Source organism: Felis catus, chromosome D3 (genome assembly GCF_018350175.1).
Source record: "Felis catus isolate Fca126 chromosome D3, F.catus_Fca126_mat1.0, whole genome shotgun sequence".
Lineage (NCBI taxonomy): Eukaryota > Metazoa > Chordata > Mammalia > Carnivora > Felidae > Felis > Felis catus.
In genome coordinates this window covers 18,798,105-18,824,067 of record NC_058379.1, presented here as the reverse complement: position 1 = coordinate 18,824,067, position 25,963 = coordinate 18,798,105, and the positions used below count along the sequence as shown (strand labels likewise).

The 25,963-nt window shown below is 48.9% G+C and overlaps 2 protein-coding genes across 2 annotated transcripts; one reads left to right on the top strand and one right to left on the bottom strand.

Moving 5' to 3' along the window:
• Positions 1-265: 265 nt before the first annotated feature.
• LOC123381183 (vegetative cell wall protein gp1-like) lies at positions 266-22,452 on the top strand. Its single transcript, XM_045041617.1, has 2 exons — positions 266-2,566; positions 22,317-22,452. Exon 1 carries the CDS (start codon positions 1,377-1,379, stop codon positions 2,313-2,315), a length of 939 nt encoding a protein of 312 aa, XP_044897552.1. The 5' UTR covers positions 266-1,376; the 3' UTR covers positions 2,316-2,566; positions 22,317-22,452.
• On the bottom strand, positions 8,836-24,298 carry TCHP (trichoplein keratin filament binding). The gene is made up of 13 exons (XM_003994848.6): positions 24,165-24,298; positions 22,451-22,644; positions 21,046-21,256; positions 20,397-20,453; positions 18,634-18,702; positions 17,791-17,964; positions 16,514-16,626; positions 16,301-16,367; positions 14,919-15,091; positions 13,981-14,062; positions 11,962-12,147; positions 11,240-11,383; positions 8,836-10,102 (listed from the first exon to the last, which is right to left on the bottom strand). Exons 2-13 carry the CDS (start codon positions 22,642-22,644, stop codon positions 10,070-10,072), a joined length of 1,503 nt encoding a protein of 500 aa, XP_003994897.2. The 5' UTR covers positions 24,165-24,298; the 3' UTR covers positions 8,836-10,069.
• Positions 24,299-25,963: the final 1,665 nt, after the last annotated feature.

Below are 25,963 nucleotides of genomic sequence, written 5' to 3'. Positions count from 1 at the left end.
AAGTTCTCCCATAGCCTAATCTTTAATGAGACAGTAGTGAGTATTTTTCTACCCGGGGGACTCTTGTGAGTTTACAGGAATTACGACCTTTTTCCTCCTTGTGCTTAGCAGGTAGCTTTTTTTTTTTTTTAATTTTTTTTTTTAATGTTTATTTATTTTTGAGACAATGCGAGACACAGAGTGCAAGCAACAGAGGGGCACACAGAGGGAGACACAGAATCTGAAGCGGGCTCCAGGCTCTGAGCTGTCAGCCTGGAGCCCAACGCGAGGCTGGAACTCACGAACCGTGAGATCATGACCTGAGCTGAAGCTGGACGCTCAACCGACTGAGCCACTCAGGCGCCCCTTAGCAGGTAGCTTTCTTAAAAGAAATTGTGCATCAGGATTATCTGCTCCATTGATCTTACCATGATGTGTTCACTCCTAAAGTTTAATTTTTCAAATTCAGCAAAAGCCAGCCGGGCACAGTAGCCCTCACCTCCTTTACCAGGTGAAGGAGTTGTGGGGTTATTTCGGTCTCTTAAGGTAGGTTCCCACAGGGATGATGGGATGTACCTGGGTTCAATCAGGGCCACCCTTAGTCCCCAACAGTTGTCCTCTGGGGAGGTGACTCGGGTCTCTTCTCTCAGAAGAAGGGGCGGGGCCTGGCCATCACAGTGCCTTTCCAAGCAACAAGGCTGGGGAAAATGGAGCATTCTCTCTCTGTGAGCCGGTTTGAGGCCCCAGACCCAGCAGCTCACACCCGGGAGGCTCTCACAGGCACCAGCGTCATGGCCCCCGGGAGGGCTTGCTGGAACACAGCCTCCAACTCGGACCATAGCTGGGGAGTTGGCATTTCTGACAGGTTCCCAGGAGGTGCTGCGCCTGCCGGTCTGGACCCACACTAGAGAAGCACTGCTGTAGACCGTCTACAGCCCCCCACCACACACCTCCTTGCCTTCTGATATTAGACATGTCTTCATAAGAATTCTAATGACCGCTAGCTTGTATCAGCTGTTGGCCCTGTGAGGCACTGTGCTGGGGTCTTCCCACGTGTTCACGCATTTAATCCCCCCGCACCCCATGCAGCAGGAGCTGTTCCATTGTGCGGTGGGGAAGATCACCCCCTGGGGAGTTGAGGCCCCACATTGGGGAGCGTGTGACTTATCCTTAGTCCAGTCGCTCTTCCTCTTAATCGGCCCAGTTGGGTTTTCCTGACCCTGGCCCATACCGCAGTCTCAGAAAATGTGGAGAAGCCAGGGGGTGGCCCTGTTCCCCCAGGGTCGAGATCGGAGATCAGAGGGGGACCGGTGTGTGACGTGACATTGTGGACAAGTGGGGCACAGTCGGCTTGTGACCCCTAAGATGGGACCCCTCCAGCGTTTGCCAGATGACCCATGAAGACTGTCCACTGGCTCCCAAGTACTGTGAGCAGCGCTTTCTCACCTGTGCGGTTGCACGGTGGCAGCCTCACCACAGGGACAACTCGGCAACCACCCGACGGTGACCCGCTGCCCAACACACTGGCGTGCGGGAATGTCTGGAAGTCGGGCCCCGTGGCCCACAGACGCCAGGCAGGGGACACTGTGGTCCATGCCTCTGCCAGCCAGCCACCCCGCCAAAAGCCAGGGCCACATGAGGTGGGACAGACTCCCTCCTCACTGCTTTATAGGGGCTCGATCAGCCACCACGGAGCAGGTCCCCAGGGGAGGGGCTGCTGGGGACAAGGAGAGGTGTGTGCGAACCTTGCTGCTTCCCTCCTCCCTGCCATCTTCGCTCCCACCCAGGCTCTTGCTGCACAGCTTCCCGACTGTACTCCCTTCCCAGGCCCCCAAAACTGCCTCAACACACTGAGAACATCTGCCCCGTTTCCCCCAAATGCAGCTTCTCTCCTAGGACCCACCTTTCCTCCTCCAAAATCCCTCTTCTCACCCCTTCCAGCACCTTCCCTCCCTAGGGACTCCTCTTCCCCTTCTCTTCCCTCTCAGCACCCCTCCCCCGTTCTTATAGCAGGGATCCGTGTCCTGCCCTCCCCTTGGCCAGCTCTGTACCCATCCCCCTCAGAGCTCCTCCCTGGCCATGGCCTTTCCCCATTGCTCTGTCCCGCAGGCCCTGTCTGGCCCATGGGCCCGGAACACCTTAAGGACAGGGAACTTTTGAAGTCTAACTTGGACCCCCTTCGGACCTCAGATCTAAGATTGGCCTGGGCCTCCCCTTGCACCACACTTGTTATCTGCTTCCCTCTTCCAGCCCTGCCCTTCCCAGGCCCTGACCCTTTCAACACTTCCCCCCAACACCTACCCCCTTCCTGCACACAGGGGCTGAGTGAATACTAGCACATACTGTGGGTACCATTTCGTAAAGTAGGAACTGAAACTACCCCCATTTTGCAGATGAGGAAACCGAGGCTCAGACCTCAAAGCCCAGTTGGTGGCGGTGCAGGAAGTTAGAGCATGGGGCCTGTGCTCTTAATTACGGGGCTCTGCTGGTGCAGTGGACCATCTGAGGAAGGCGGCTGGAGGAACAGGCAGGCGGCAGAGCCTCTGGAAGCAGAAGAAGGTGAAGACCAGCCTAGACCTTGGCAGAGGTAAGGTGGGAAGGAGACGTGGAGCAGGCTCGGTGGCCCCCATCTCCAAACATTCCGCTTGCCTGGGAGTGTCAGAACAGAAAGACCGATGCTGGTCTCTGTGTGGTCCTCTGCCCGCCTGGCAGGCCTGGAGGAATGGAGTCTGGGTGGCCGTGTTTGTGTTGAGTCTTTCCATTCCTTACTATTGCCACAAATATTTCCAATCGTTTTGGTCTGCTTCAAATTGAGACACTCGGGAACCGCTGCTCAAGTGAGACTGATCTGTGAGTGGAGGACATTGCCCGTTTCACCAGTTTCAGTGATTGGGGGACCTCACAGATTCCACATGGCATGTTGACTGCCCCAAGTCAGCCCTTCTGGAAGGAGAAGCCCTGTACCTGCTGCTAGAAGCAGGAGGACTCTATTCACAGCGCGGCACAGGGTAGAGGGGTGTCCACCCAGCCCTAGAACAGGGGGACAACTCCCCATTGAGGGTGGAAGCCTGAATCTGACCTGCTTCTTCCAATTAAAACAAGATGAAAATCCTGCCCAAGTCCAACGACAGAGACAAGGGTGATTCCGCCATAGGCAGGTTGTTTCCTAGGGGCAGGGAGGTACCCGCTTGGCAGGAAAACAGGTCCACTTGTCCTTTGCGCATTGTTTCTCTTACCACACACACACGTTGCTGTTCTCCACATTTCACAGATGAAGAACTGGGCCCAAAGAGGGGTCACCTGGCCTCTGTGTGGTGGACCGTCAGGACAAGAGCCCAGGCCAGTCAGGGCCATGCTCTCTGCTCTTCACCCATACACTTTGCCACCACCCCCATATGAATCTAAATACAGAAATATGTCTGCCACATCCTCATCAAATTATAAAGTGACCACCTAAGAGTCCCCGTGGGCCCCTCCTTCCCCTAGACTTTCGTGCACACTGCTTCCTCATTTTTTGGTTCCACGCCGTGTGTGTGCCCAGCCCTAAGTAAGAGCTTTGTTTCGCCGGTTTTCAATATGTGAATGGAACCCTACGGATGTATTCTCTTCTTTCCCTCAACATTGTGAGTTAACTAGGTCAAAGTGCGTGCCTCTGCTTAGATTTTCCATGCTGTGTAGCATTCGTGGAACGTATACACACAATTTATTTATCTAGTATTTTATTGACAGACATTTGAGTTATTTTTAGTTGTTGGCTCTTAAGAAAATGCTTTGAAAGGTATGTCTTTTGGTACATATAGGGCTCTACTTCTCTAGGGGATACATATATGCCTGGGTGTGGAGCCTCCCGGGTCATTGAGAATGTGCATCTCCAAAAGTAATGCTGTTTTTATTCCTTTTCCCAAAGTGTTGTACCAGCAGAATATGAGATTCCCCATTGTTCTGCATCTTCATGAGCAGTGGTATAAAAAGCTCTACTAATTTTGTCAATCCAGGGGCACACGGCTGGCTCAGTCAGTGGAGTGTGTGACTCTTGATCTCAGTGTTGTAAATTCAAGCCCCACATTGTGGATAGAGATTACTGAAAAATAAAATCTTAAAATGCTTTGTATCAATTCAGTGGGTTTGTGGTAGTATCTCCTGGTTTCAATGTGCATTTCTGTGATTATAATATGGTTGTGTGCTTTTCCGTGTTATTTGCCATTTAGATTTTTTTTGTGCAGTGCCTATTTGAGTGTTTACCCATTTTTCCATTAGATTCTATTTATTGTTTTTATTATTATTATTCATAGGAATTTTCCTTCTCTTTTTAAGTTTATTTACTTATTTTGAGAGAGAGAGAGCAAGCATAGGCAGGGGAGGGGCAGAGAGAGAGAATCCCAAGGAGGCTCCCCCTCTGTCAGCACAGAGCCCAACGTGGGGCTCAATCCCACCACCCTGGAATCATGACCTTGAGCCAAAATCAAGAGTCAGACGCTCAACCAACTGAGCCACGCAGGCACCCCTGCCTTTTTCATTTTTTAAAAAAGTTTCCCCTTATTTCAAAGATTATGTTCTCTGTGTAAAATATAGAAAAGCACCCAAAATGAAAAATAGCCATTATCCCAACTTTTAGAAATACCCACAGAGTGTTTTGTTTCCTTAAAAGGGCCCTTGAATTATGTAAATATTGCCTTTGGGCTTTTTAGTTCTTTTTAAAACTAACCTCTATACCCAATGTGGGGTTTGAACTCATGACCCAAGATCAAGAGTTGCGTGCTCTACTGACTGAGCCAGCTAGGCAACCCACTTTTGGACATTTTAACACAGCATGAACATTTCTGCAGAACTTAAAAAAAAATAATTTAAGCATTCCATTTCATTTTAATGTACCGCATAATAACCAAAACTCAAACAGCCTCCCAGTGTTGGACATCCAGGTTATCAGTGTTTGCTATTGTAACTAATGCTGTGAGGAAAACCTTTGTACCAATCTGATTGTTATGTATATTTCCTGGGCCAGGAGGTAGCATGGCACATACATTCTAGAGAAGAAAGTGAGGTGAAGGAGTGACTTCAGACAGAAGTCAGTGGTAGCCATGAAAGATAGGGGCAGAGGGAGCAAAGTAGATGGAAGCTGCAGGAGGTCAGAGTAACAGGACTCACTGCCCCTAGGCTTATGGCTCCTGCAGCTGGCAGGATGGATGGTGGTGCCATTGACTTATCTGAGAACACTGGAGAAGAGCCAGATGGTTGTTGCTGTTGCTTTACTTAATGATAGGAGTTAGGAAAGGTCATTTGATAGTCTTGTTGTGCTGAGTTTGAGGCACCTTTGAGATGCATATCAAAGTAGGGATGTAAAAGTGGTGGTGGATATAGAAGTATGGATTAGAGATACAGATCCAGGGTATACTAATGTGGAGATGGCGCTGGAGTCCAGAAGCCTGGCTCATATCACGTAGGAAGGGCCTGTGTGGTGAAGAGAGGCCTGGAACTAAAGGCTGGCACTCCACGGGTTACAACTGGCAAAGGCTAGAGTGACTTTGCATAAGTGCCCAAAGAACCCCATTTGTATTGTCAACCCAGATGGAGCAACAAATCTGTATGTTAACTACAACAGAATTAGAAAACAGAAAATCAATAGACAAAAATCAACAAAACCAAAAAAATGGTCCCTTAGAAAGATCAATAAAATCAAGAAGCCTCTAGCCAGGCTAAGACAAAAAGAGAGGATACAAATTACTAATATCAGAAATGAAGAGGGGACATCACTACAGTTCCCATGGATATAAAAATCAAAACAATAAAGGACTACTATATCAATTCTATGCCCACAAATTGATAACCCAGATGAAATGGACCAATTCCTTGGAAGACATGATGTCAAAATTCACATTAAGAAGAAACAATCTACACAGGCTTATCTCTACTTAAGAAATTCAATCAATAATAACCTTCCAAAACATAAAGCACCAGGCTGGCCCAGATGGATTCACTGGTGAGTTCTACCAAACATTTAAGGAACAAAGTATACCAATTCCCCATAATCTTTTTTAGAAGATAGATGCAGAAAGAATACTTCCCAACCCATTCTGTGAGGTCAGTATTATCCTAATGCCAAACATAGGCAAGGACATTACAAGAGAAGAAAACTACAGATCAGTATCTCATGAACACAGATGCAAAAATCCTCAACAAAATATTAGCAAATCGAATCCAACAGTGCATAAAAAGAATTATATGCCAAAACCAAGTGGGATTTGTCCCAGGTGTAAAGGCTGGTTCAACATTCAAAATTCAATTAATGTAATCCATCACATCACTAATCTAAAAAAGAAAAATCACATCATATCAATAGATGCAGAAAAAACATTTGAAAAAATTCAACACCCATTCATAATAAAAATTCTTAGCAAATAGGAATAGAGAGGAACTTTTTAAAAATGTTTTATTTATTTTTGAAAGTATGAGCACGAGAGGGGCAGAGAGAGACACACACGGAATCCATGAAGTAGGCTCCAGGCTCCGAGCTGTCAGCACAGAGCCTGACACGGGGCTTGAACCCGTGAACCGCAAGATCATGACCTGAGCCGAAGTCAGATGCTTAACTGACTGAAACACCTAGGTGCCTCTGGGGGAACTTCTACTTGACAAAAACAAAATAAAACAAAACAAAACTACAAAAACCTGCAGCTAATATCATATCAATGGTAAGAAACTCAAAGCTTTCCCACTAAGGTCAGATACAAGGCAAAGATGTCCCCTCTCATCACTCCTTTTCAACAAAGTACTGGAAATTTTAGCTAATTCAGGAAGAGGAGAAAAGGAAGTAAAAGCTGTAGAGATTGGGAAGGAAAAAATAAAATTGTCTTTGTTCACAGACGACATGATCATCTCTATGTAGGAAATCTGAAAGAATTAACAAAAACACCTCCTGGAACTAATAAGCAATTATAGCAAGGTACAGGATACAAAGTTAATGTACAAATATGAATTATCTTCCTATACATTAGCAATGAAGAGGTGGAATTTGAAATTTAAAACACAGTACCATTTACATTAGCACCCAAAAATGAAATACTGTAGGTATAAATCCTAAAAAAAAAAAAAAAGTATAAGAGCTAGATGAGGAAAACTACAAAATTCTGATGAATGAAATTTCTGAAAAGAAAGAAATGGAGAAATATTCCACATCCATGGATAGGAAGGTTAAGATGTCACTTCTTCCCAACTTGCTCTAAGATTCAATACAGTCCCAGTCAAAATCCCAGCAACTGGAGCACTTGGCTGGTTGTTCAGTCAGTGGAGCGTGAGACCGACTCTTCTTCTCGGGGTTGCAAGTTGGAGTGCCATGTTGGGTATAGAGACTACTTAAAAATAAAAAAATTCCAGCGAGTTCTTTTGTGGATATTGAACAAATGATTCTAAAGTTGATGTGGAAAGGCAAAAGACCCAACATAATATTGAAGGAGAAGAACAAATGCTACTACCTGACTTCAAGATTTACAATAAACAACAGTAATCAAGACAGTGGTATTGATTATAGAAGTTTGTGTTATTGGCGAAAGAATAAACAGATCAATGGAACAGAGTGAGGAGCCCAGAAATACACGGACGTAAATACAGTCAACTGATCTTTGACAAAGGAGGAAAGTCCATACAACAGATGGTGTTGGAACAACTGGACACCTACAGGCCAAAAACACATGAATCCAGACACAGACCTTACACCCTTCTCAAGAATTAACCCAGAATATGTGCTGAATGAGCAGAAAGAGTAAAAATACAAAAAATAAGCATTTTATATTAGTAGTGGCTTCTGCACCATCTGTTCTAAAGGAACTGAACTGCGCAGAAGATCTGTGAAGAATAACCTAAGAAATCACTAGTTTTAAAAAAATTTTTTTTTCAATGTTTATTTATTTTTGGGACAGAGAAAGACAGAGCATGAACGGGGGAGGGGCAGAGAGAGAGGGAGACACAGAATCGGAAACAGGCTCCAGGCTCTGAGCCATCACCCCAGAGCCCGACGCGGGGCTCGAACTCACGGACCGCGAGATAGTGACCTGGCTGAAGTCGGACGCTTAACCGACTGCGCCACCAAGGTGCCCCAAGAAATCACTAGTTTTACAGGGAGTAGAAAAAGGTGCTTAAAAACAATAAAGCCGATATACATACGTAATCACAGCACAAACTATGCATGAGACAAGAGGACTGTGTGGGCTATCCTGGGAGCTCTAAACTTAGAAACAATTATTTTGGCCGAGGTTAGGAATTTTTTTTTTTCCTTTAAAGAAACATTTATTTTTTGTTTCTTTCTTTTCAGAGATAGATAGCGGGGGAGGGGCAGAGAGAGAATCCCAAGCAGGCTCCCTGCAGTCAGCCTGGAGCCCAAGCAAGGCAGGGCTGGATCCCACCAACCAAACCATGAAATCATGACATGAACTGAAACCGAGAGTCTGACGCTTAACCAACTGAATTAGGGTAGAGAACCAGCACAACACAGATTTTTAGTGCCGATAAGGAATATTACCAGCAGGCTTCCAAAACAAGATATTCAAAGAAATAAAAAATATTCAGTAAATATTTATGTTCTTATCTCCCATCTGTCCACATCTACTCTGTACTGGAGCTCAGACAGTATAGGATTCCTAATAATTCCCTGTGGTTTACTTAAAAGAGGATCCAGTGGAAATTGGATGGGAGACAACACCACTTTCACAAGAAAAATGAGTAGAACCTAGAAAATGTGAGCAGTCATAGAAAATATGGAAAGCTGTAGGAGAGATGGATTAAATCAGTAAAAACCTATCATTCCATACAACCCACTTTGCGATAATTAATACAAGCAACAGTAACAAAGTCTGGAAGCCATGCTGTCAGACCAAAACTTTATTTCACGATAAACGAACATCTGAAATGGAGGGAGCAAATATGAGCAAGCATAACGAAAGTGGTGCTCAGGGGGTCCTATCCAAAGAAATTCAAGACAAGAAAACGAAAAACAGATTAAGGATGCAGTTTGCTGCTCCGTTTGTTTTTATAGCACAATGGATGTGAAAGGCAATGCAGCCTTTACACTCAGGATTTTTAAAAAATAAACTCTGGTTTTTAACAACCTGGCACACAGCCCTATCTATAATTAGCTATAATTTACTGAAATGTGGAACCTTAAATACAGTATAATGAAAACTGAAACCTCAGAGGAAGAATATGAAAAAAAAAATACAAATAAAAATAGGGTTATTGCTGCAAGGAACTTGTAGCTATTTGTAGAGATTAATCTAGAACTGTGTCACATTGTTAGAACAGTGGGAGGAGAAAGTTCTGGCGGATCTGGTTGAGTGTGATCTAGTCTTCAGGCCCCGTGCCCCTTCCTCTGGGCACATAAATCCTACAAGGCTGCCTGTAGCTGAGACCTTCTTCCAAGACACAAGAGGTCCAAAGTGTCGTGCCAAAACGTTAGCCAACCAGGTGGCCTTTTGAGGCCCCCTTTTGGGGCTTAGTAACTAACATACATGTTGGGATCACCACACAGAGTGCTCCATGGAAATTCCACCACGTTTCCTAAAGGAGGAAAGACCTATTTCTCGACACCCTTCTAGAAAGCATCCGTGGAGCACATGAGACTGTCTCAGAGAACACAGCTTTTCTTCTTCCAGAAAATAAGACATGATCCTTTTGGGGCCACTAAATTAATAAACTGTGAAAGAAACTGAACTGACACTTAGGAGTCTGTTATCGACAGAATAGTGAAATTTAAGTGGCAAGTTTAAAAACTGAGAAACTTTCCTCATTTCTCCAGCTGGAGTCTTTACTGGAGGTTGACAATTATCGGTCTCTCATGGGACGTGTGGCAGCACTCTCAGCATGTGACTGTAAGAGCCCCTTTCTTGGATACGAAAGGCAGGAAAAGGCCTCCTGCTGGGTGCTGCATGTCTATAGAACGCTGGCTGGTGAGGCCCTTGCTCTGTTTGACTGTGGACCCCAACAGGCTCAGTGAACTGTTACACAGCGACCCGAACACTCGAACCGAACACCGTACAGCTGTCTGGTGCCTGCATATCAAAGGCCTCAGGGACCTCACTCTGTGCTTCCAACACCAACAAAGTCAGTTCCAAGCAATTCTGGGATGTCCGTAGGGCTGAGAAAAGAAAGAAAACAGAAGCCTGATTAGATCAGCAGTCTCTGGAGCATTGGGAATTGATCCCAACCGAAATAAGAGCTGAAAGCCTGGCATAGTTGGCTGTTTTCATTTACAACTGAGAAAGCTTGGACCCTAAAGCACAAATGAGGTACTTTATTACCTTTTTTGTAACATTTCCACATGTGCTCCGTGAAAACCTGATCCTGAGGCACTCAATGATCCCTGGTCAAGTGAGCTTACAATTAGGGTGAGGCAACAGGAAACCATATATCCTGTCCTAGGACACAGCCCACAGCTCTTAGCATTGATGTAGAATCTGACTTTATATGTCTATTATGGGACTGTGTGTCGCTGAGACCTTCCCAAGACACGAAAGGTCCAAAGTGTCGTGCCAGAATGTTAGCCTGCACCTCAAGAGCCCCAGCCGATGAGGACAAAGCAGTTCGGCGGCAGGTGAAGCACCTGCTCTGTCTCGTGGGCAGGCTTCCCAGAGTCACCTGAAAACAAAGGAGCCAGCCTCTTCGTCTCGCAGCACTTTGGAGCGCCAGGGTGGCTGAGCGGCCCTGGTAAAGGAGGGGCAGACGCAACATGCCCGCCAGGCCCTCCCCCAGCTCCCAGGGGCTTCATTAGTTACCAGCTCTCTGGGAGTAGGGGGACAACCCTCGCTTCTCTGTGCGTCGTGCATAGGGGCCTCTCACGTACTTCCGAGGACAGGGAAGGATGGAAGAGGACAAGCGGATCAGGGAGGGGAGGGGCAACCAGAGGTGCTGAGAGGAAGGGAAACCAGGCCCCTGCTCGCCCGGGCACTACTGTCTGGACAGCTGCCTCTTCACCTCTCCCCTGCCGTGCCAGAGCTCTTAGATGGCTCCTGGTCCCAAACAGGGCCAAGTGACATGCACCTCAGCAGTCAGGGCCCAGAGTAAAATCTCCTCAAGGGCTGCCTGAGGCCAAAACAAGGGCTAAGATACATGTCGAGGCTCCCGACTGGTCGAGAAGGGAGAAACACAAGAGAAGAGGAACGAGGGAGGAATCTGAGCTGGCTGGGAAGCAGAGCTTAGGACGGGGCTACAAACAGGCCTGGGACAGCAGGGGCCAGGCTGGGCGCCAGCAGCCTGTGCCCTTCAGACTCCTTACCTTGGGCCAGGAGCCCTGCTTGGCCATCGTCTTCACCTCCTGCTGCAGTAAGGCGTCAGTGAACTGCTCTGCCTGCCTGGCCTCCTCTTCCTCCTCTTCCTCCTGCTGGTCCTCTTCCCATGCCCGCAGCTGGCGCTCTGCAACCTGGCCACCAAGAACAAAGTCAGCCGGGACCGAGCTCCCTGGGCAGAGCCCTGCTTCAGGTCACGAGGGAAAGCCTGTGGATCTGCCCCAGTCAGAGAATCCAAGCTAAGGCACACTGATGGCAAGTGCAAGAGGGAAGGGCACTGATGAGACTGGAAAGGTTGCACGCATGGTAATGTGCAGCTTGTGAAAAGCTCCGGGTGTGGCCACGTGCTTGGAAGATTCTGTGTTCTCTACCAGGTTCCAAACTGAACGGAGAACGGTGGCCCAGCGAGCCACATGCCTGTGGAGGCAGACAGGAGAGGGATGACAGGTAGGCACAGCAGCCTCGCTCCCACATACATGGAGGACCTGGAGTGGCACCGGAACGAATCAGGAGGGTCGGGGTTTCCGCTGGAAATGAAATGGGTGCACTGAGCTCACAAATGTGGGCCTCTCGGACAAGGTCTTAGTGCCTGGATGTGGAAATACGTCAAGGGTCCCCGCATCCGGTGCCATAACGGTGCAGAGGCCACAGCAAGCGGCCTGCCGCTCACATTCCCCTGCTGAGGCTTCCTCCCCCACCAGGCTCAGCCCACCTGGGCCTCCAGCTCCTGTTTCCTGGCCGATTTCAGTTCTTTGCTCTCCTCTTTCTCACGACGAGCTGACTCTCTGACCTCCTCAAGATTTCGAATAAGTTGCTCCCGGTGTCTCAGGGATTCCTCTTGTGCCCGTCGGTTTTGTTCAAGCTTTGCTTGTATTTGTTGTTGTCTCCCGGTCAGAACCTACCCTCAGCAGGAAGGCAAAGGGCATCTTTCAGTTCGACTTAGCAGTTCCCTATTCCACAAGCTGTGGACAGGCTACAGTTGCCTGAGCCTCGTCCTCAGCCTCAGGCCCGAATACCCCACGTGAAGGCAAGTCAGATCACAGCACTGGCCCATGCAACGTCAGCCCGGCTTCCCAACCGTCCCCACCACACAGAAAATGCACACAGACCACGCGTTAGGGAGAGACAGCTGGGCACTGACAAGATCCAAGGAGGCGGATGGAGCTCCCTCCCCAGGCACAGAAACAGCAACAAGCTTGTGAGCCTCACTCCCTCTCGGTAGGTTCCAGAAAAAGAAAGAAACCACAAGCCACACAGATGACCAGAAGTAATCTGGGTCATCCCCTCAACCTTCGGGATCTAAATACTTGCAGAAACCTTGCTGGGCTTGAGACCTGGCCACAGCACAGGATCACATCCAGAGCAGTCAGGACTCAAGAATCAAGAACGGTGGGAAGCCACTTGCCGTACCCAACAGTTATGCTCCCGGGACAGGACACGTGAAGTGGCCACAACTAGGAGGAATTTTGTTTTTCATTTTCAAATTTGTATTTAAATTCTAGTTAACATATAGTGTAACATTGGTTTCAGGAGTAGAATTTAGTGATTCATCAATTACATATCACACCCAGTGCTCAACACAAGAGGAGGAACGTTTTTAATAGGGAAAATCAAAGGTGTTGCAGAGTACCGGTATTCACAGAAGGGAGAGAGCCCCACTGGGACCGGACTTCCCACGGATTCCAAAATGACATGCACCAAATATTTCCATTTTTAAGCCACTTTAATTTTCAATACATGGATAATGAAAGATTTTTTCTAAAAGATTTCTTTAAAAAAAAAAATTTTTTTTTTTTTAACTAAGTAATCTCCACACCCAACGTGGGCTCAAACTCATGACCCTGGGATCAAAAGCCACGTGTCCTACCAAATGGGCCACCCAGGTGCCCCTCATTCCTTTTAAATTGGGGTACGTCTTAATGCATTACTTAAATACTGACGAGTTGTGTTCTTTCAAGAGTCCACTTCTGTTATGCACCCCAAAGAAAAAAATCCTAAATAGGATTTTTTTTAGGAAATTTCCATTTCCTAAAAATGGAAAGCCTTATGAACCAAGATGTTCACTGCAATGTTTCTTGTAACACCTCGGGAATAAATCAGAATAAAAATCAGAAAAAGAACACCCACAAGAGGGGAATAGGAAAAAAACCCCACAGTACACCCAACGTGATATATTAAGTGTGATATCATCAAAATATCTACAAAGGAGATGGAATAGTGCATTAGAATGCTGGAACTCAACAGACAGTATAATAAGGAATATGCAGAAAGACATGTTTGCACGTTTCCACACAGAGTGGAAGGAAACAGAGTAACAGCAACTATGCAAATAATGAGGACCTGAGTGACTTTGTTCTTACTTCCTGTACTCCTGAATTTTCTTCTAAAAAGCTGATACTACTTTCACAATGACATTAGAAGTCTATTTAAAAGGAGCGTCTGGGTGGCTCAGATGGTTAAGCTCCCAACTTCGGCTCAGGTCATGATCTCGTGGTTTGTGAGTTCCAGCTCCACATCAAGCTCTGTGCTGATAGCTGGGAGCCTGGAGGCTGCTTTGGATTCTGTGTCTCCCTCTCTCTCTGCCCTTTCCCTGCTCATGCTCTGTCTCTCTCTCTCTCTCAAGAACATCAAAAAAAAAATTTTTTTTTAAATAAGTCTATTTAAAATAAGCAGAGAGGCCTGTGTTCCAGAACATTTGGCAGGGTCAGTACGCGCTCGCAGCCAGGATTACCTCGCTCATCAGTCTGTCTCGTGCGCTCCTCTCCCGGGCCCACTCCGCCTCTCTCTTTTCCCACATTTCCTTGGCCTCTTCCCTGGGAACACAGAGTGGATGACAGCAGGCTCCTTGCCACCACCGATGGCAGACGAGAACTAAAGACGTGACAGGGCTCCAGCGTATCAGGTACACACGTTCCACAGGGCCAACCTTCAAACCCACTTCTGCACGCAAACTCTTCACAGTTTACAACTCTGGACTAGCTCATGGAGAGTACGCCTACAGGAAGTACTTTAAGTTGCCTGGCTTATGCTCCCACGTCCTTACAAAACACAACTGTGATGGCTTGCACCCAGGCCATTTAGACACCATGGCAAATGAAGCCACCAGGACCCTGGAGAGTCAGAGGAGCCCTGCTGTGCCTGAGCTCTGTCACTTTGCTCCTGGGGTCACTGCTAGCTCGCCCTGTGGCCTGAGGCAAGTCAGTGACCTCCTCAAGTGATCTGAGTACCTACCCTGTGGATGGATATCAGGATTAAATAAGAGGAGGATGGTAAAGCGCTCTGCATGGTGTCTGACCCACAAGAAGTGCCCAATAAATGTGACATGTTATTCAATTTTTTCAATCTACTAGATTTTTAGGATCCAGACCCATTTAAAAAAGACCTAAGAAGCATTCAGCATCTCCATAATTTGTAACAATTTCCTTTCAAATTTCTAAGATCTTAAATGAACAGATCCTTACTCTAAACCCTAGTGATTTCCACCTTAAATAACAAGGGAAACACCCCTGCAAGCCGGGTCTGCTAGCAAACATGTGCTCCTCCCCATGGGCAGATTAACAAGGACGGATGCTTCAGGGACAACAGGAGACCCTGGTGGTGGCCTGCGGAGACATAAGGGACCAGAGCAGAGGCTGGGAGGGTCCAGCCCAGGCAGGCATCGCCTCTCACCTCAACAGCAGCTGCAGCTCTGCCTCCCGCTCCCTCTCCAGCTGCAGCTGCTCCTCGATGGCCTGCTTCATCCACGCCGCGTCGGCCACGGCCTGCTCCCGCCTGGCCAGGTGCTCTCGCTGGTTCTCGTCCTCCTTCTCCAGGAGCGCTTGCAGGATGCGCTTGTCCGCCTCCTAGAGGGTGGAGGAGGAAGCGCGGTGGGCGCCCCTCTGCAGCCACAGCACCCCCCCCCCACCGCAGCTCCCACAGCGCCCCCTTTCTGCACTCAGCACTGACAGCAGACGTTCCTGATGCTTCCAAAGCTTCCCTACATAGAGATGGGAAGAGTCAGGGTATAACCACTTAGGAGTGGTTTAAAATAACGCAGGAGAGGCCCCTTTGCCACCACGCACCTGTCCCTGCCCTCGGACATGCCTGGTAGCACAGCTTTTGAGAACACGGCTGGACAACAGTTTCACTTCTAAGAATATGGACTAGAGACCCAAAGGCACAAAACCAAATGCAAAGGAGATGGAATCAAGCTCTGTGCTGATAGCTGGGAGCCTGGAGGCTGCTTTGCTCACTGCAGAGGTCCCGTAGAGGAAAAACAAAAATGACCCAGGGGCGCCTGGGTGGCGCAGTCGGTTAAGCGTCCGACTTCAGCCAGGTCACGATCTCGCGGTCCGTGAGTTCAAGCCCCGCGTCGGGCTCTGGGCTGATGGCTCAGAGCCTGGAGCCTGTTTCCGATTCTGTGTCTCCCTCTCTCTCTCTGCCCCTCCCCCGTTCATGCTCTGTCTCTCTCTGTCCCCAAAAAAATAAATAAACATTGAAAAAAAAATTTGAAAAAAAAAAAAAAAAAATGACCCAAACACGCATCGGTAGGGAACTGGCTGTAGTGGACATGTCCACAGCGAGATGCAGTAAAGAACAAGGGACTTGGGAGGTCCTGGGACGGAAAAATGTACTCGGGAACAGCAGTGGCGCTGCCACCCCTGGACCACCCTGACAGTAGCGGGCAGGGATAGAGGTAGGCGGGTTCTCTTATTCACTATCCCTGTCCCCGTGTCACTAGAGAGCCCATCGACATACCTGACAGGAACACTGAGCAGCCAGTAAAAAGAACAAGCTCATTCCAAGGATTTGAGGTTTACTGTTAGGTGACTGTGCTGAGGAATGCCACCTCAGGTTTTAAAGAACCCCACCACTGCCTCTGTGTGTGCTGGGTAAATGTATCTAGAATACACAACAAAGCAGACCCCCCTGGGGAGGGGTGGGGGTCACGAGCTCATCAAGGGGGAATCTCCCCTAGTGTGATATTCTTGCAAGAACGCACTCATTCTGAGCGATGGAAAGCATTTTCTTCCAAAAAGGGTGAAAGAAATGCCAGGCTGACTCAGACTTACCAGTTCCTCTTGGATCTGCTGTGCCCGCCTATTGAGTTGCACATTATACTGATGTCTCAAAAAACGTCTAGAAAGAAGCAAAATATGGTCTGCCTTCAGTGTCTTATGAACGATTAGCGGGGGCCAGATAGCTACTTACTACAGATCTTTCTGGTTTGGGACAGCAATGCAAGTCTGAGAAAGCACGAGGCTTGCCCGTCTGGGCGCACACACCCCAGCTCCGCCTTCTGCCGGAAGGCTGCCATCTGCTTCCTCTCTTCCTCCAGCCTCTCCAGCTCCCACCGCTGCTTCAGCAGATTCTCCTGCTCCTTCTTCAGTTTGGTGGCCTGTGGTGACAACAGTGCACCCAGTTAAGGTCATCAGAAACGGAGCTTCCTTCACTCTTCATGTGCATTTTCGGCAGATGCCAGGCAACAGGGCTGGCCCGGCCACCTGGTGATCAGAACTCCCTCTTACCTCTGGGCTCTGAGCCCTTTTGGCCCAGCGCACTCGCTTCCTGCAAGAGCCTTTCCCAGGCCTGTGGACAAGGATCAGATCCATGCTCCATGCTCCTGCAGGACCCTGTACTTGTTCACACCTTCCTATAACTTAATTCCCTTCCGCACCTGGCACGGTTCCTGCCATGAAGGCCAGGACCGTGGGTCTTGCTCACAGCTGTATCTCTAGCACCCAGCTCAGTGCTCAGCATCTAGCAGAGAGTGGGCATTAAGGATCTGGTTCTGGAATCATTTGGGCCTAAGGAAGGACGGGCTTTCCCTCAGCCAGATGGGAAAATCTAGCCCAGGTATCTAGCTCAGGGAGACTGCACAGTATTCTCAGAACAGCCTCCGAAACCAAAGACCTCATGGTTTATGCCTTGAGATCCAAAACATGCTAGCTGGGGAGAGCTGTAGCTGCATGCTAGAATGTCAGACTAAGTCAAGTCTACTTAGTGCACTGGATAATCCAAGTTCCCTTTTTTTTTTTTTTTTGTATAAATTTTGAGAGAGAGCACATGTGAGTTGGGTATAGGGTCAGAAGGGCAGAGACAGAGAGAGAGAGAGAGAGAGAGAGAGAGAGAGAGAGAGAGAGAGAGAAAGAGAATGAATGAATGAATCCTAATCAGGCTCCATGCTCAGCATGCAGCCTGACGTGGGGCTTGATCCCACAACCCTGGGATCATGACCTGAGCCGAAATCAAGAGTTGGACACTCAACCAATGGAGCCATCCAGGTGCCCCAGGAAAATCCAAGTTCTAAGAAGGCTCTCACATAGAGCCTAAAACACACGTAAGAGAACAGCTATTAGCTCCATATTGTGAACATTCTAGGATCTGGACGCACAACCTAAGGGGATGGAAAAACCACAGCGAGGAGTATGTGTCCAAAGGGAAAACCCAGCACTGTTGCATTTCTTAGAACCACCCCTCCCCAATATGGTCTTTTTGGTGCCGCTTCCTAAATGCCTGCTTTATGACGGCAAGCGGCGGCAGGAGGAGGCCATGCCCTCACCTCCAACTCCTTCAGCTTCAGCTCCTCCACCTGCTGGAGCAGCGCCTCAGCCTGGAGTTTGCCCTCCAACCGCCTCTTCTCCTCTTCTGCTTTCATCCGCTCCAGTGCTTCCCTTCGGGCCCTTTCATATTCATTTTCATACCGTTTGTTCTCTTCCTCTTGGGTGGCTTCTTGCTACATGGGGTCAGATGAACACAGGAGGTCAGAATCTGTCACATAGCCAGCAAAGACCCGGCTCCCCGCCGCTGTTCCTCATTCCAACGTGTCTACAACAGAGGAGGTCATGCCACTTTTCAGCTGCGTGACCCCGGGTGAGGGTGCGTCTTCCCCGGCTCTGTTCTCACAGTGGGAACCATGGAGTGATCCTTCCCTCAGAGGTGGTGCTGGGGAAGTACTCAGCACGGTGCCCGGCACAGAGGAGGGGCTCAACAATGTCAGGATTCCTTCCCTTCCAAAAGTCTCCCCAATGAACCCAGAGGCAAAGCTGTGGGTTCACGGAGGTGTGAACTTTTGTCCCCAGGGTTGCTGCTGTCAGCCCGGGTTGAGAGTTTATGAGCGTGCTACATCAAAAGAGACTGCCGGCAGCAAAAGCGACCTTTAAGATGCACCTTCCACCTGCCAGTGGCTGGCCACTGGTGTTATTCTGCCCTGGGGATGATCGGAAAGGATTCTCGTACATGTAGGAGCAACAGACGTCTGCTTTTAACGTGTTAAAGTTAACTGAGATAAAGTCTGTTCCTGGACTGGACTCATTAACATCCAGAACAAGAAAACTTGAGAGACCTGGAGTCACAGCACTTGCACCATGCCATGTAGGACTATTTCCAGAGTCATATACCACACCTGTTTTTTTTCTTCTTTCTGCATTTTCCAAGAGTTTATCACGTGCTCCTTGTGAAGGGCTGATTCAATCTGAGGGTGAGAAGGCAGAGAATGTTCATGTCCTCACTGGTTCATCCGACAGATGGACGCTGCAGAGCACAGTGCTACGCCCTGGCAGGTGACCAGAAGTTCCCTAGGCAAGGACTCAGAGGGGCCCAGGTATCTTACAAGGGAGCACAAGATGACCCCAACATATACATTTGGAACGCAACTCAGTTAGTAAACCAAAGGACCAGGCAGTTTGAAACAGATCTGAGGAGTTGTAACAAAGGAACACAAACTTTTCTCCCAGTACCCTGGGGGTTGTGCAGGGGCAGGTCAGCAGACACTGGAATGGAAATACGATCTCAGAGGCCACCCCTGGTTGGTCTGAAGCATGCCAGGGCCCAGAACAGCAGGAGCTGGGTGAGGCCCAGACTCAGCCTTTTGCCTGGCTCCTCGAAACATCCTCTGCAAAGCGGTGGCTGTATAAACATGTACTCCCCACAGCAACAGATGTAACACATTTGGGGTTATTAAGAAGAGATATGGGTTTAGCGAATCTGTTGGATCAGAAAATGAACTGGAACTCTATCCAAAAGCTTTTGTTTGGGAAATTGTTTATACAAATTTTTAATCTCTTTCTCAACTTACAAATGTAAACATCCGCAACCAACTTGAGTGTTCTAAATAAACATTTCTGAGTAAAAGACTTTGGAGCACCCACCTAAACGCTCAAATGGCCAGGGAAAGGAGACCTCCCATGGCTTAGTGCTAACTGCACAAGGCTCAAAAGCACCAAATTGTTCTATTACTTAGTGGCTGGCAATTTTCTAAATATAATTACAAATAAATTAATGCCACCAAACATATACGCAAAATTTAAGTTAAAATACATCAGTGAAATCATCACGGATCATCTTCCTCTAGGCCCATCTCCACAGAACGATGCCACCCAAGCCAGACCGCCCCCCACCTGCCCCAGGATCTTGCATATTTGTCCTCCTTTCTCCTGCCACCCTGTTCTGGTCTCCGCCGTCACTGCCCTGGTCTCACCACCCCCTGCTCACCTCAACACTGCTGCCAAAGCTACTACTATCTGAAATGCGGCCAGGGTGCTGCCACAGCCCTGCTTAAAATCATCCAGGTGCTCCCCAGCGCTTCCAGGAGAAGGCCACACAGGGCTGGCTGGGGTCCAGGCCCACGTGCCTCACCAGCCTCAACTCTTGCAGCCCCTGCTCGCCATATGACATCACAAACTCTCAGCCACTCGTCACTCCCTGGACGCACTCTGCTCTCGTGACTCCGGCCTGCTCCTCGCTCAGCTGCCTCAATCTGGAACGTCCTTTCCTCACCTTTACACCATCAAGTTAACACCCAAGTCCTTCCAGACTCCTCCATCCCCGCAAGTCCTGAGATGCCACTCTGACCCACAACTGAGCTGGGGGCACTGTCCCAAATGCCCATCCTCCTGGGCCTTTCCAGCCCACTGCAACCCACACTGGACCGCAAGTTCCTAAGAAGGGGGGACCCCAGCTAATCGCCACGTGCCCAGGTGCTGGACCATGTGGCAAATGTTCAATAAGTATTGGCTGAACACCCAAGAAACCAGATCTGCATGTGGCATCGTTCAGGTGGCCGGGGTGTTCTCTGTTCCACCCCAGCAAGAGATGCAAGTTCAAAAACAAGAGGAGAAACATGATTTTATCTACTTAGGCAAAGCAAAGGATCTCGCTGGTTTTCACCTCTCGAAGTTTGGGGTTGTTCTTCTTCCAGTGTTCATACAGAAGCTGTTCGGCAATCTGTCAAGGAAACACAAAGAGGGAAGCCTGATGTCACTTTTCAAATTCATTCACATTTTGGATAACCCACAGTGGCGTCAGCTGAGGCGGAGAGCCCCTCGGCTGGCACGCTGTCACTGCGCCTGCCCTTCGGACCTACTGCCTGCCTTGCATCCCCGGCTCTGGGAGACACCAGAGTGGAACCAGACAGCTCTGACAAATGACTCCCACAGTGGTGATGGAAGGGCGCCAAGATCTGATGCTACAGATGGGTCCCAGATGTGACAATCTGCTTCAAAATATACAGCAGGCTTAAAAGCACAGACTGGGGCTCACCATTCCCCACAGCTACTTGGAAGATCAAACATACCAGCGCGCAGCCTGCTGGGGCCACAGGACTGATATAAAGACAAAGGACTCGGATGTAATGACCTGAGGTGACTCGTGCAAAACACACGTGGAGAACAACGTAGCACAAAGCACCTCGCCCTGCAGGCTCTGGAGTTTACCGTTGTCTCATCAGACCAGTGTGCCCAGGGACCCCGCGTGTGTGTCACTGACGGGCTGGGGACGCTCCTGCTCCGTAGGCTCCAGAAGGGCTAGGAGGAGTTACCAGTTTCCTTTGCTCTTCTCGGGCCGACTTGAGATCGCCATGCCGCTCTCGGAGTCTGCCTTCCCTCGCGTCCATGCTTAGCCTTAGCTCCTCCAGTTGTCTGGCCAGCAGGGCCTGCTCCTCCAGCAGCAGCTGCCTCAGTCTCTCCCGCCTGGCTTCCAGCTGCTTCCGCTTCTCCTCCTTCAGCTTCTCACGCTGATAGGCATGCATGCTGGGTGAGAAGGAGCCCTCCCCACGTCAGTCACGCTACAGCCACACGTGGCACACTCTCTGCCGTGGGTAAGAGAGGCTGAGGTGGACATGACGCGGTGACACGGTAAAGTGTCTTCCGGCTAAAGTGAAGACAGCGGGTCACAGACCACCGTGCACGACAGAATCTTGCTTTTGCCATAAGAAAATGTACATTGGGGGCGCCTGGGTGGCTCAGTCGGTTGAGCGTCCAACTTTGGCTCAGGTCATGATCCCGTGGTTCGTGAGTTCGAGCCCCGCACTGGGCCCTGTGCTGACAGCTCAGAGCCTGGAGCCTGCTTCGGATTCTGTGTCTCCCTCTCTCTCTGCCCCTCACCTGCTCATGCTCTGTCTCTCTGTCTCAAAAATAAATAAAACATTAAAAAAAAAAAAAAGAAAGAAAATGTACAGCGGGGGCGCCTTGGCGGCTCAGTTGGCTGAGCGTCAGACTTCGGCTCAGGCCATGATCTCCCTCTCTCTCTCTCTGCCCCTCCCCTGCTTGCACTCTCGCTCTCTCTCAAAAATAATAAACTAAAAAAAAAAAAAAAAGAAAGAAAAGAAAAAGAAAATGTACAGTGGTCTCACATATGCGTGTGGTAACAGTACTAGCTAGTATTGTTTGAGCAATTCCTATATACTAGGTATTATATCTAGGGATAGCTTTCTATTAATCACACACCCAACAAAGTAGGTTCTGTTTTAGCCACTTCACTGATGAGGAAACTGAGGCTCATTCATATAGCAAGTGACAGTCAGGAATTCCATCTGGGTTTGTCTGACTCCAAAGCCCTTGCTTTTAACTTTCATGTTTTTTACATGTATTTCTGCAAAAATGGACGCGTGTGTGCGCGAATATTTATACACACACAAATGGGGAAAAGCATGGGAGGACAGGTGTATCAGACTGTTCACTGTGATTCTCTCTGGGGACACGGGGTTACAAGAAGACTTCCAGGTTCTACACATATTTCTTATTGTTTTCTCTTTTTCAATGCAAATGTATTATTCACTGATGATCTTTTTTTTTTTTTTTCAATTTTCAGTTGGAAAACATCACCATGCATGCAATCTATGCAACTTCCTCAAGAAAACATGCTGATTTCTTAGTTCTTACAGCCACATCCCCTGAACAACAAGTGGTTTCCTGCCTCCATCCCATCAAGGTCACTGCAGTTACCTTCGCTGGTAGGATGTCTTGGAGCTCCACTCCGCCTGTTTGGAGCTACAGATATCAGACATCTTGAAGTAGCGGCTGTTCTGGTCCCACTGCTGCCGAAGCCGGGCCTCCTGCTCTCGGTGTCGCTGTCGGGCCATCTGCTGGTCTAGGAGTCTCCGGCTGCACCATTGGGAAGGCAGCGTGGGGAGTGCCATCTGAGGAATGGTAGCAATGGTAGGAAAATGAGCCTGCTGCAGCCCCCTAATGAGTGGTCCTCATCCCTTGGCTGCCCCCTAGAATCACCCCACTCCAGACCAATGACATCAAAGAAGTCTTAGCTCAGGCTCCCAGGCATCAGCATTTTTATTTTTATTTTTTTTTTAAGTAATCTCTACACCCAACGTGGAACTCGAACTCACAACCCTGAGATCAAGACTAGCATGCTCTTCCCCCTGAGCCAGCCAGGCACCCTAGGCATCAGCATTTTAAAAATCATGTGCCATCAAGTCTGCAAATCATCACTGTTTTTAAATTTTTTTAGAGAGAAAGAGCGTGAGCCGGGGAGAGGGTCAGAGAGAAAGAGAGAAAAAGTCTCAAGCAGACTCCATGCTCAGCATGGAGCCAGATACAGGCCTCCATCCCACCACTCTGGGATCATGACCTGACTGAAATCGTGAGTCACATGCTCAACAGACTGAGCCACCCAGGTGCTCCTGCAAAGCATCACTTTAAACAAGCCTGGACTCCACTCAGCTGTGAGCCAGACATCATCAAGGGCGCTACAGACGAAGACCGGGAACCAGCCCTAGCAATGCTGGACCAAGCACTTGGGGCTTTCTATGCTCCCCACAAAGTAACAGGAATAATAATCTCAGGGACAAAAAATGTACCAAGCTCTTGACCTATATGAATGATCTTTTTCACTGTTATAATCACTCCATTATTTGGCAGGTGAAGAAACTTAAGTTCGAAATGGTAAAGTGACTTGCCCAAGACCACAGAGCCAGGAAGGAGAGGCAATAAAAGAGGTGGGATCCTAATTCATATCACTCTCAGGCCAGGGCCCAGTCAAGAGTCTGCCTGTTGGGACCAACAAGCCCTGGCTCTGGCAGCCCCCAGGGAGCGGCCTCGCCTGCCCTCATCTTACAGATGGAGAAACTGAGACCCAGGAAGAAATCGATTTGCCCGGGTCACGGAGCAAATGGGGCCATAACTGGAGACTTGAAAGCAGAGAGCAGTCTTCCTCCGTACACGTTCCGACCCCAGAGCTGTCCTGGGCAGGGTCTACACTGTGCCTGGTTACGACAGTGCTTACGGAAAGTCTGTCTGGGTCCAGGCCAAGCCTCAAACTCAGTGCTCAGACCTGGGGGGAAATAATCTACGTCTATAGACCAAACGTGGCCCGCAGGTGCCCCTTTATAACCTGTCTTAAACCTGTGGCGCGCCTGACATGATTTTTTCCTTGCCCTGCAAGCCGCCCGCGGAAAAGCTTTCCGCCGGGAATCAAGAAACAAGACTCCGATCCCGCATCAGTCGCCTCCTTCACGCAGCCTTCACATCCACGTACGCTTTGCAGAGCAAAGTGTCGGACCCAGAGTGCGCAGGGAACAGTGAGGACTCGACGGCCGGTCCCCCGGCGCCCGCCGCGGTTCCCGCCAACACCGGGCCACGGCGGCCGGGCTCCACGCGTTCGGGCCCCCACGCCGGCTCCGGCCGAGCCCAATGCCCGACTCACGTTTCTCCGCGCCCCGGAGTTCCCGAAGACTGCCCCCGCCGAGCTCCCGCATGCCCCAACCAAGCCCGACAGGTCCCGCGGCCACGCTTCCGGGGCCGCCAAGCACCGACTCCGGCGGTTTCGCCGCTTGTTGCCGGGGCAACAGATCGATGACGGAGCGCCCCGAGGGCCAAGCCGCCTCCAACGCGATACCGGACGCTCAGACAGAAAGGAGGTTGTGATTTTTCTCTGGCGCCCTCTTGTGGGGGGAGGGAGATCAATCGCAAACGCCGCTGGTCCCGGAAACCAGCAAGGAGGAGGGTAAAGGATTCCAGTCACTACTACTCAAAATTCAGGGTGGTGGTTACTTGGAGTGTGTGTGTTGGAGGTGGGGTGGGGGAGGGGGTGTGTGTGTGTGAGAGGAATGTAGGTGAGGGTGGAGGGAAGTCAGGGGGATACGACAGGGGAGGAGAATATAAATCAGTGGTTCTCAAACCTGGCTGCACACGAGAATCACCTGGGGAAGGCTTAAGTCTAGATGCCGTTAAAGAAGTAAAAATAAATAAATACAGACCAAACTCCAGACGAGTCCCATCAGGTTCTCAGGGTGTCAGAGGTTGTCTTAGCTCCCCAGGGGCACTCAGTGTGCAACCAGCTCGGAGAACCGCTGGCCTAAACAGATACACGTTATTGGAAACGATTGTCTTTCGCTTGGTGGTGAGTTCCAGAGTGTTGGTTCTATTGGTGTTTTCTGACCCACATGTGTTACACGTACTGTTTTAAGTGTGTGAAAGTGTGTGAAAAAGATAATTAAGGGGAACCTAGAGCATGCGACTCTTGATGTCAGGGTCATGAGTTCAAGACCCACGTTGGGCGTACTTAGTTTTAAAAAATTTTATTTTTTAAGTTTACCAAAAAAAAAAAAAAAAAGATAATAAACTTCACTCATTCATCCTCTTTTCTTTCATTTTCCCATTCTTTGTATTTAATTCCCTTCATTCCTCCTTTCATTCTTATTCATCTGTTTTTTCTGGTGCGGTGAAGTATCTTGTTGAACACTTTGGCCTCTATTCCAACCTCCACCAAGCTACTTGTGGGGTCTTGGGCATGTCACTTCATCTCTCTATGAAATGAGAATATGAAAGTAATTGAACAGGGATACCATTAGACCAGGACAGCCCTGATGCCTTGCTTGCTTAGGACGCAAACTGAAACCTAAGCCAGAATCAAGGCCCTAGAGTCTGAGAATTTTTTTTTTTCTTTTTTCTTTTTTTTTTTTTTTAATGTTTGTTGTGTTTTTTTTTTATTTTTTTTAACTTTTTTTTAAATTTATTTTTGAGACAGAGACAGAGCATGAACGGGGGAGGGGCAGAGAGAGAGGGAGACACAGAATTGGAAGCAGGCTCCAGGCTCTGAGCCATCAGCCCAGAGCCCGATGCGGGGCTCGAACTCATGGACCGTGAGATCGTGACCTGAGCTGAAGTCGGACGCTTAACCGACTGAGCCACCCAGGCGCCCCTAGAGTCTGAGAATATTAACGTTTATTCATTTTTGAGAAAGAGAGAGCTTGTGCGTACAAGTGGGGGAAGGGCAGAGATAGAGGGGGAGACACAGAATCCCAAGCAGGCTCCAGGCTCTGAGCTGTCAACACAGAGCTCGACACAGGCCTCGAACCCACAGATAGTGAGACCATGACCTGAGCTGAAATCGGACCCTTAAGTGACTGAGTCACCCAGGTGCCCCTAGAGTCTGAGAAAATTAAATGTAAGGACAACCAATCACAAACAGCCACCTAGCCTTTCCCAGATAAAACAACTACC

What these genes read in the sequence shown, in the direction of transcription:
- LOC123381183 (XM_045041617.1), top strand. Translation starts at nt 1,377, where the DNA reads ATGAAGACTGTCCACTGGCTCCCAAGTACTGTGAGCAGCGCTTTCTCA.
- TCHP (XM_003994848.6), bottom strand. Translation starts at nt 22,644, where the DNA reads ATGGCACTCCCCACGCTGCCTTCCCAATGGTGCAGCCGGAGACTCCTA. An exon ending in ACAACCCCAAACTTCGAGAG is followed by an intron (nt 18,703 to 20,396) that starts GTGAAAACCAGC and finishes TCTCACCCTCAG; the next exon opens with ATTGAATCAGCCCTTCACAA. An exon ending in TGAAGCTGAAGGAGTTGGAG is followed by an intron (nt 16,627 to 17,790) that starts GTGAGGGCATGG and finishes TTGTCACCACAG; the next exon opens with GCCACCAAACTGAAGAAGGA.